This window comes from Aplysia californica, unplaced genomic scaffold (assembly GCF_000002075.1).
Source record: "Aplysia californica isolate F4 #8 unplaced genomic scaffold, AplCal3.0 scaffold00271, whole genome shotgun sequence".
Lineage (NCBI taxonomy): Eukaryota > Metazoa > Mollusca > Gastropoda > Aplysiida > Aplysiidae > Aplysia > Aplysia californica.
Genome location: NW_004797541.1, coordinates 267,166 through 277,165, shown reverse-complemented (window position 1 = coordinate 277,165; position 10,000 = coordinate 267,166). Strand labels below are relative to the sequence as shown.

The following is a 10,000-nucleotide window of genomic DNA, read 5'->3' as shown; positions in this document are numbered from 1 at the left end:
CCAGCAGAAAGAAAAAGACACTCAATAAAAGTTACTTTCCACTTGGGAATCGAACTCGGCCTCTTGTATACGTACACCAGCGAAGCCCCAAACTGCCACACCACAGATGCTGGTGTGGGTAGTTGGCGGGTGCTCCGGTGGTTTGCTCCTTCTTTCCTATCAAACATCTATCGTCCTTGTCTCTCCTCCTTTTTTCTGTATTGTATGTAACTCTCTTGTAACACATCCATTCTTCAGCACTTATATGAGTAATGACCTTATTGTGTTGTAAGTGCTGTAAAACTCTTACTAAAACTAAAACTAAAGAGATGCTGGTACAAAGGGAAGAAAAGATGTAGGACCAACAATGAGCTCCCTACAACCACCCCCAGAGACCAGAACACCAGAAACACCTCAAAGAAATAGAGTGAGTTTTTATTTTTAGTAGAGGTTTTACGAAGCTCGCAACTGCAATAGGTCATATGAGCGCCAGAAGATCAGAGGTGTTACAAGAGAGTAACAAACATAAAAAAGAAGAAGGGGAGATAAGGACGATAGATGTTTGATAGGAAAGAAGAAGCAAACCACACCAGAGCACCCGCCAACCACCCACAAATAGAGTAAGCAGACCACACCAGTGTCCAGCAACCACACGAGATTGCTAGTGTGGTATCAAATATTGCAAAAACAACAAAAGGAAAAAAACCAGGGAAACATTCAGTCTCATTCTTCCTTCCACAGCAGTTCATATTTTCAGACTTCAGAAATAAAGGAGGTCAAACACTGTATAAGAATTCGAGTTCGTTTTATTGACACTTGCTATTAAAATGAATAACCTTTATATAATTGTATTGTACAATCGTCAGGTACATTTCAACGATTTCTCACAACACCACACCCCCAATTCAAAACCCTATTTCTACTCACAGAATCCAAAGACTTGCACGCAGATTAAAACAACACACAAGAGCTTTCTCAAGAACACACACAAATCCAGGATATGCACAAGAACAGGCAAACAATACGTACACTGGACAGATCTGTTCTGTCCAACAAAACATTTGTATGAGGAGTTCAGCATAACCATAGCAACAGTAACTCTCACCATTGGGAACAGAAGGGAGGCACAATAGTTCTATTATGTTCTGTAGAGTCAACATATTTCACCCCTTGCCTGCAACCTCAAATTTTTTTAATTCAAACTCACATTCAACAGTCACACTGGTGTCCAGTGAATGGGCCCTCATTCTTAGAGAAAAAGAAAGAACCACACACAGAAATCCCAGTCATATGAACATTTGATCTATCTGTCGTATCCTAATATATGTACACACAAAAACATTCCTGGCTAAAAATTTAGAAATAACACCAACATTTGACGAACCAAGCAGGGATATTTTTATAAGAAACTCGTGTAAACATGATTCAGCAATAGCATTACAGTCAAACCAACATTATGAGGGATAAAATTATTCCAAGACGGGGATATAACAGACTTTCATAATAATACCAAAAAAATGATTAAATGAATGATGATACATCATGTGTATGTGGTACATAAAAAGAGAAACGTTCATTCATAAACCACTTTAGACAAAGCAAAAATTCAGTGTGTTTTTGAAAATTGTTTTTATAAAAGGCAATAGATCTAATCCAGATATCGAATTTAAAAAAATGCCCTTTCAAAATGTTTCTTGTGTATAGATTTTTAAAAAAGCGAAGTACAGTGCAGGCGAAATAAATAGAAAATAAAATAACAGAAACAATGATCGATGATGCTCTTGCACTAAAATCAGTGTCAGATGTGTCATGGACAATATACCTGAAACTAAAATGAAAGAGCCCACATTTCAGAAAAAGCACTTCCACAAGGGAAACTAGGCACAGCCTTCCTACCAACCTCAGCAGACAGACTAAACCTGAGCCCAAGAAAACTTCAACAACATCGTAAAGGAGCAGGGGACAGGCAGGATAGTCGCAAAAAGATAGCACAGAAGTAGAACTTGCCAACAGTACCCTCCAATCATCTTTATTTGGACACCCCTATGGCTCATTTTGAAAAGTTTATCTTGGTGTGAAAGGGCGGGCCTAAATGTCACTGTTGACCATAAAAGTCAAGGGCTTTCTATCATACATCCACCTCTAATAGGACCAAGAGCCATGTGAGATTTTAAAAATCTCCAATAGAAGGAACAGAGCAGTGTTGTGAAAAATGTGGGGACTGATATGGTAGGCCCGTAGATCATACAGGGGTGACAATCTAGGATTCGTCGGGCGTAAGCCTGACATCAGATAGGGCCAGGCTCACACACCTTACTGTACACTGAGGGATTTCAGATCAAAATGAAAAGATGTCACGGCAATATGTTATGACAGGATCTGGTGAGAGAACTAAGGAAAAACAGAATGATCTGTAGTATTGTAAGGGCTTTGTTTTCAAAAGGAGCGACATTAGCTCCAGTTCATAACAACTTATGGCTCAAGACATGGAGGAGTCTACACAAATCATCTTATACTCCAACAGTAGAATTCTCGCACCGACATAAAAGCTCACAATATCTAAAATGACCATTCTAAGGAACAGAGCTGAAAACATGAACTGCTAGGGAGAGAGTATGCATAGCTGCCACGCATCAAGTCAAGAATGAAAGAGAAATACACTTCTCTTTTGTCCAAGAACATGTCATGGGTTAAGCAACAACAACGGTTAGGAGTAAACAGACTTGTCTTTGTCACATTTCCTGGACAAACAGGTAAAGATCAGCTACAGTTACTACAGAACACTTTTAGTGCTCCGCATTCCCACCAGACACACACACACATACAAGCACTTATATAAATATACATGTGCAACACACACACACATACAAGCACTTATATAAATATACATGTGCAACACACACACACACACACACATACAAGCACTTATATAAATATATATGTGCAACACACACACACACACACACACACACACCACACACACACACATACAAGCACTTATATAAATATACATGTGCAACACACACACACACACACACACATACAAGCACTTATATAAATATACATGTGCAACACACACACACACACACACAAACACACCACACACACACACTCGTGTATGCTCATGCACACACAGAGAACCAGTGGAACAACATGCATTTCAGAAAATGATCAGACTATTATGTAACACTCACTGTCTTCAAAACAATTCTCCCACTTCTCCCCGGAATGGATTTCTCCTGCCTAGCTGCAGCTCGCTGATCAATGGCGCAGCAAATAACCAGAGGTCTAATTATTCAGAGGCCACTTGCTCCTCATTAACTATTCAAGAGAGGACTTCCTGGCCATCTGACTGCTGAGGAAATTTCCATGCCAATCAGAGACAACTGGGGCACTCCAGGAGAAACAACGTCTTCAATAACACTGTTAAATGTTTAGAATGATTTGCCTCTCAAACTTAATTCTCAGGAGAAAAAAAACAAACAATAAAAGTACTAATTTCAAGACGCCTCATAAAATGCAAAACCCCTTTCAACTCCAAGAAGAAAAATTAATTGACCCCCCCATTTAAAAAAAATTACAGTTTCTAAAGCAGAAATGACTCAAACAAGTCAAGAACATTTGTGCACACAGACTTTCAAAAATTTAATGTCACTCAACTCTATAAACTCTGCCACACCCATTACAGAATCTCCATTCGTACAAAATCAAAGCTACGTCTAAAAATGTCATGAAAAACAGCCATTGCAGTCCCATCTGCAAACTTATATTTCTCCATCTCTCTATACTCACAACAGGAAGAAACTGCGCTCAAGGCAGTCGCCTCAGACCCAACAGAAGAGATAACCAAAGATCAATAAGCAGCACATGACATCTGAAATGGGACTCTAAACGAGAAAGCCGGAACGTAAATTTTTAGAAACACAAAGGGGGATACAGTAAAAAAAAAGATTGTTGGGAGGGATTTCATATTTTCACAGTAAGGCAGATCTTTAGAGAGGAATATCAGGGTTAAAAATTCAGCAACTTGCAGGTATAAACTGTACAAAATCAGCAGCATATGCAATACTAATCTCACAACAAGAGCATAGTACAGCATAACATTCTCAGATAAAAACATGCTTACAGAAATCACAACATTCTGTTATAATATTTTTTAAAAGCCCAATGAAAAAGCTTACCTCAGTTCTTTGTATATTCTCTATATATATCACAACTAAAATTTTGTTTGCCATGAAACAAGTACTGATGGCTTGTCTTACAATTTTCCGATGCAACAACAAGTATCCACTTATTTAGAAAAATCATTCCGGAGGGGGTGGGGATGGGGGGTGGACGAGGTTCGTGAGACACTACATACAAGACATACAAGTAAGCCTCTAGCCAAGTGCCTTACCTGCGTCAAAGAAAAAAACTAATAAATAATTACGGATAAAAACCTACAACTTAATTCATCCCTTATTAAGATGTAATAAACCGGTAGAAATCTTCTTTTTTTTTTTAAAGCAACCAAAAAAACCCACAAAAAAAACAACCAAACAGCAAACTGAAATGGCAACATATAAACTTACTTGTTGAAGATTTGTAAGAAACAACCCATTGCATAGATCAACTCACGGTCAGCAATGTTAGGCAGAAAATAATTTTTTAGCTAGCTTGGATCGAGAAGGCCTTTGTAATCTTAATTCAATGAGGAAAAAACAAAAACCAGAAGCTACTTCACAGCTAGAAATTTTACTGCTGTAAAGATAGTTCCAAATAGATGAAAAGAAAAATGAGGTATATTAGCTTCATACTTTGACTATCTGCTCAAACTGCCGAAAAAAAGTACCCCAAACAAAATAGCTTTAGAAGCTTTTTTTGTTTCAATGGACTGTGAGAAAGATCCTAAATCTCCATGTGGATATTTGAGGGACTCCTGAGAAAGGAAGGGAGGGACCACGATTCCATGAATTGGAAGAAAACAAAATCAACAAAACAGTGATAATGCCACCTCATGAAGCAAAATTAAATGTAACACAAAGGCACACTCATCAGTATCTCAGCATCACAAACAACATTAGCAAAGTCCTGGTGAACAAAAGAGGCGTAAAACGATATGAACACCAATATGAAAATGTTTTTTGGCACAACTGATTTCTGGACACAAAAAATTTAAAAAAAATAAGGCAACGAACTTGATACATTTACAAAATAAAATAGTGCTCCCATCCACTCTGTTTATAGCAACATAGACATAAAATATTGGCAAAGAACCTACACATAATTAGTGTTGCAGAAACATCGCCTATACCCTATGACTGTTCACATAAAAAATATTCAAGAAGAGCTTTGATCTTGCCATCAGCAATCATTTTCACACCACACCAATATGTGAAAAAAATCAGTCACACACACATGTAGAAATGCAATCACAGGTGTACGTATATGCTCGTGCAAACAAAACACAAACCCCTTTCCCTCTTCAATACTCTCTTCAATTCAATTTTAACATTATGGCAACAGCTAATCTATCTCAATCTTTAAAAAAAATCTCTCAAAATGAGCTGTGAACAGACAAACAAAACAAAAATCTAAAAAGAGAAAACAACCTCTCAGGAAATCATCAATAATACAAAAATATGTACATGACTACCCACAGAACAAACGATAACCATACACAAATAAATCTGCATACTTCACTACAAACGTATGGCCAGTGAAATCAGTCTACAAACAGTGTTACATCATGGCATAGATCACAAAAAACAAGACTAGCTCTGGACATTAGACGATGCCTTGGCTTTCTATACAAGGACTGGAACCTCGACTCAACATGCACAAAACCCATTTCAAATGCACTCCTTGACAATGAATTTAGTTCCTGATTACTGACAATAAGGCACAACTAATTCCGGACACCCCTTTATTTAATCAAACATAAGGAGAGAACTTTGTCCATCTCAAACAAACAAAGATGTCTCTTACTATATTTCAGTTTTGAAAAACAAAAATATATTTCCCCTCCAAAAATGACTAAATCTAAAGGTGGCTGTCAAGAACTAACATACATCCACGATACTTTGGGACGACAGTGCTTCTCTGAAGAACTAACATACATCCACGATACTTTGGGACGACAGTGCTTCTCTGCTAGTTGGACTCATAGTTCGACCCATTGTCAATTTCCTCTTTTTCAACATAACAGTAGTTGCATAGCCAGAGAAGCCCTGTAGTGGTTTGTCCCTCCGTAAATATGTGTGGTCATGTCTTATGCTTTATTTACTTCCAACCATCTAACATTAAACAATGAGATCCACAAACAGTACAGGGCAATACTGCACTCAAAACTAAGTACTGAGCAGAACTTTTTCCTTATCTCAAAAGAGGAGAGGGAATAACAAAAATTCATAAAAATTACTTTTATGAAAAAATAGCCAGCCTCACTACTAGTCACAGTAATGAAACACGTGCCTAACCTTTCAAAATGGAAACGAAAAGGTCAGGATCACACAGCAGTTGTTCTGATAATGCTGATTCACACGTGAGGGGAACGGAGCTTAAAACAGGAAAAACTGAATACAGAGAACATTTCACAACTGACAAATATGTGAACATGCTGTGATCACAGATACATGGTGTACTTGTCATTGTCTTCTTGTACAATACATTCTCACAGTAGGGTAGAAAGTAAAGAAATGCTCCATTATAGTAGAGTCCTGAAACAACACGTCCTCTTCCAAGACAGAAATATGCCCACAGAAAGCAGAAGAGTTTAGGACGCCATCAAGAGACTTAAAACCTACAACAACAAAAAAAAGGCGGAAGCAGTTGGAAATTGAGTGGGTATGTCATTCTGAGTTTGTATAAAGGTCTTACAGTAACTAATCACAAAACAGTCTTTACTGCTGGAGCACTCTCTAGACATTACAGCAGGCACACATACGTGAGTGGGATGGAGGCTTTTTCGGGGGGGAGAGGCTCTAAAACACAGATCAATACATGCATAATGCTGGTTAACTTCTCACACATGAGTAAATATACACTCTTTTACAAGACAAGATTTACTTGAGGAACAAATAGGAAACGCAATTAAGTCAATCTAAACCATGATCAGTGTAGAACACCCTCAATGAAGGTTCCCTGATTATAAGGTTTCTTTAATTTTTCTTCCTTTCACACATTTACAGCAGTCTTTGAATCAAGTCCATGCAGAGCAGACTTATACCTAGCACACCATGACAATACATGCAAGCATCACACACAGCACATTTTGGTGGAAAAAAAAACCCCTTCTAATTTAATTTGTCAGAAAGTAATGCTACAATTTTTTAAAAATAATATCATCAGCCAATTCCACGAAGATAGATTTCCTTGCAATGGAGATGGAAACAATAATCAAGTATCAAGTGAGGGAAGAAGGTGAGGAATTGTGATTGATAAATGGCGCACAGACATTATCATTTGGAAAGAATGTCGCTGTAAAAGGACAGAACAAACAAACAAACAAAATTGAGGGAGGTATGGGGAAGAAAAACAAGTCAAAGACATGTCGTGAGCTTAGTTTTTCTTTTCCACAAAAACACAGCTAGGGAAAGTGGCATGTTCACTTCCTGCAGTTTTCACACCTGCAACTCCTTCAAACATTTGTAATACAAAAACAAGCTATTGTTAAAACTTGTTACAAAACTGAAAAAAGGAAGAAAAAAAATTGGGAAAGGTTATTCTGTGCAAATTCGCAATCATATCATGATTTGAAGCAGATGCTTACAACACATCCTATTCAATATCAGACCCAGTTACAGATATAAGAAAATGATATTCAACATTGTAGCTATGGTACCCAGTTGGGCAGGTGCTTGTTCTGGAAGATGAGAGCAAACATTATCAAAATGAGGAAGCGGTCTGGACATTCTCTTGCATGAGAGTTGAACATTACAACTTGGGATAATTATTATACAGGGTTAATGCACATTTGAGCTAGCTAGAGCCAAAAAAAATCAGAGACACAATCCTTTGCACTTCAGCACATAGAGCATCGCACAAAAATTTCACACTACATCAGCATTGCATGACTGTAGAATGAGCGTTTCTCTCTTCTTCCTGAACTCAAAATTGGTATTCTCTTCAAGCTATTTACTAGTGTATTCAGGAAGTATTAAGTGTGGAGAGTCAAACTTATAGTGCACAATTTCAGTAGAAGCCAAAAACCTTAAAATACATCATTAGTCAACATCTCAAACTTTCTATCATCAACCTCCACTATTGCAAACAATTGTTCATATGTTCAAAATGCACTTATACCTTCACTTCTAAAGAACAGAAGTTTAAACCATTCATATACAGACATGTTTGTCAATATACTCTCTCTCTCTTGCTCTTTATCACACACAAACTCTCTCTCTCTCTCTCTCTCACACACACACACACACACACACACACACACACACACACACACACACACACACTACCCTCCAGGAGACAGCGGTGAAAGAGTTGAGCCCATCATGACACAACGGGCCCTGGAGCGGTGCGGTGTCTGTCTGTCTGTCTGTGCCTCAGTGGAGTCATCCGCTCTGCACAGTGCTGAGACATGTAGCTGTCAGTACAACGGAAAGAGGAGGCAAATCCCATGCGGAACAGCACACGCTATAACGTTTTGGCTTGCTTTAACAACTCCTCCACAAATCTCTGTAACGAGGAAGAGAAAATAAAAATAAAGATTAATTTTTGTTTTGTTTTAATTTTTGTAGTTACGAGTTGTTTTTATTTAATAAAGATGTTTTTATGCCATTAACATAATTTTGCATATATAGGAGGTGGGTTCCAACCTTACTTCTCAGGGCTAACCCAGGCTGAGACAAATACAACATCCTCGTAAAAAGACCCCAGATTGAGAAGCTCAATAGAAATTCTTCCCAATTGGGAATCAAACTTGGGTCTCCAGTGTGGACTGTGAAATTAGTTTAGTTTTAGTAAGAGTTTTACGGCACTTGCAACACAATAAGGTCATATAAGTGCCGAAGATTAGAGGTGTTACAAGAGAGTAACTAACATAAAAAAGGAGGAGAGATCAGGACGATAGATGTTTGCTAGGAAAGAAGGAGAAAACCACACCACAGCACCCGCCAACCCACAGACAGTGAAATGCCCAACCACTACATCACAGACGCTGGTAAAAAGATTAATCAAACACAATATAAAGGATAAATGTTCTTTTCATTAGAAACCAAAAACAGAGATGAGAAACTTTCACTGTATAGTAACAACTGCCACTGCACTGGCAATTTGTAACAGAATCCGTCAAAGTATGCAAGAAAGAGGACCTCAAAATTTGGAGTCCATAACAGATCCAATCAAGCCAAGCAGACGGAAATCCTTGAAAACACCCAAGAAAACCAATTTTCAAGAATGTTCCAATGGGAATTGGAGCCAGGTTCATTAGCATCATGGCCCAGCATGGTGCCAACAAAGCTAACCACCTGCCCTTGCAGCTGGGTCAAAAGAAATTGTCACAATTTTTCAATGAGGTGAATTTTCCTTTCTTTTTTTTTTTAAATTCTCAATTGTAACAAGTTCATCTATATCTAACACCTTACTGAGTTCATGACTATATGAATTCCAAGACTCATGTTTTAGTTAGTGTTTTACAGTACTTGCAACACAATACAGTCATATAAGTGCCCAAATTTTGAGGTGTTTCAAGAGAGTAACAAACACAAAAAAGGGGATGGGGAGAATAGGACAATAGATGGTTAATAAGAAGCAAGGAGCAAATCACACCCAAGCAGGCGCTAATCTCCCACTTCAAGGACCCAGAGGGCAATGGGTCAGGATACAGTGCACAAAACAAAGACTTTTTGGGGAGAAAATGTACAACGCTGTCCACGTGGTCCCATCACATTACAATATCAAACAAAAGTTGCAACAAAGAAAGTGGAGCTCAGGGAAACGTGATATATTTACTTCTCACAGGTATATACAAAACACAAATTGTTATACATGTGCAGATTTTATTTATTCTATTCCTTTTTTTTTTTTA

General features: G+C 38.0%; 1 protein-coding gene across 1 annotated transcript in view; it reads right to left on the bottom strand.

Moving 5' to 3' along the window:
* Positions 1-5,138: 5,138 nt before the first annotated feature.
* Positions 5,139-10,000, bottom strand: part of LOC101853466 — a gene marked incomplete at its 5' end in the record, with an annotated part of 63,750 nt that continues 58,888 nt past the window's right edge. Inside the window, 1 exon segment of the mRNA XM_005101131.3 lies at positions 5,139-8,649. Coding sequence (XP_005101188.1) covers positions 8,608-8,649 — 42 coding nt within the window. The 3' untranslated portion in view covers positions 5,139-8,607.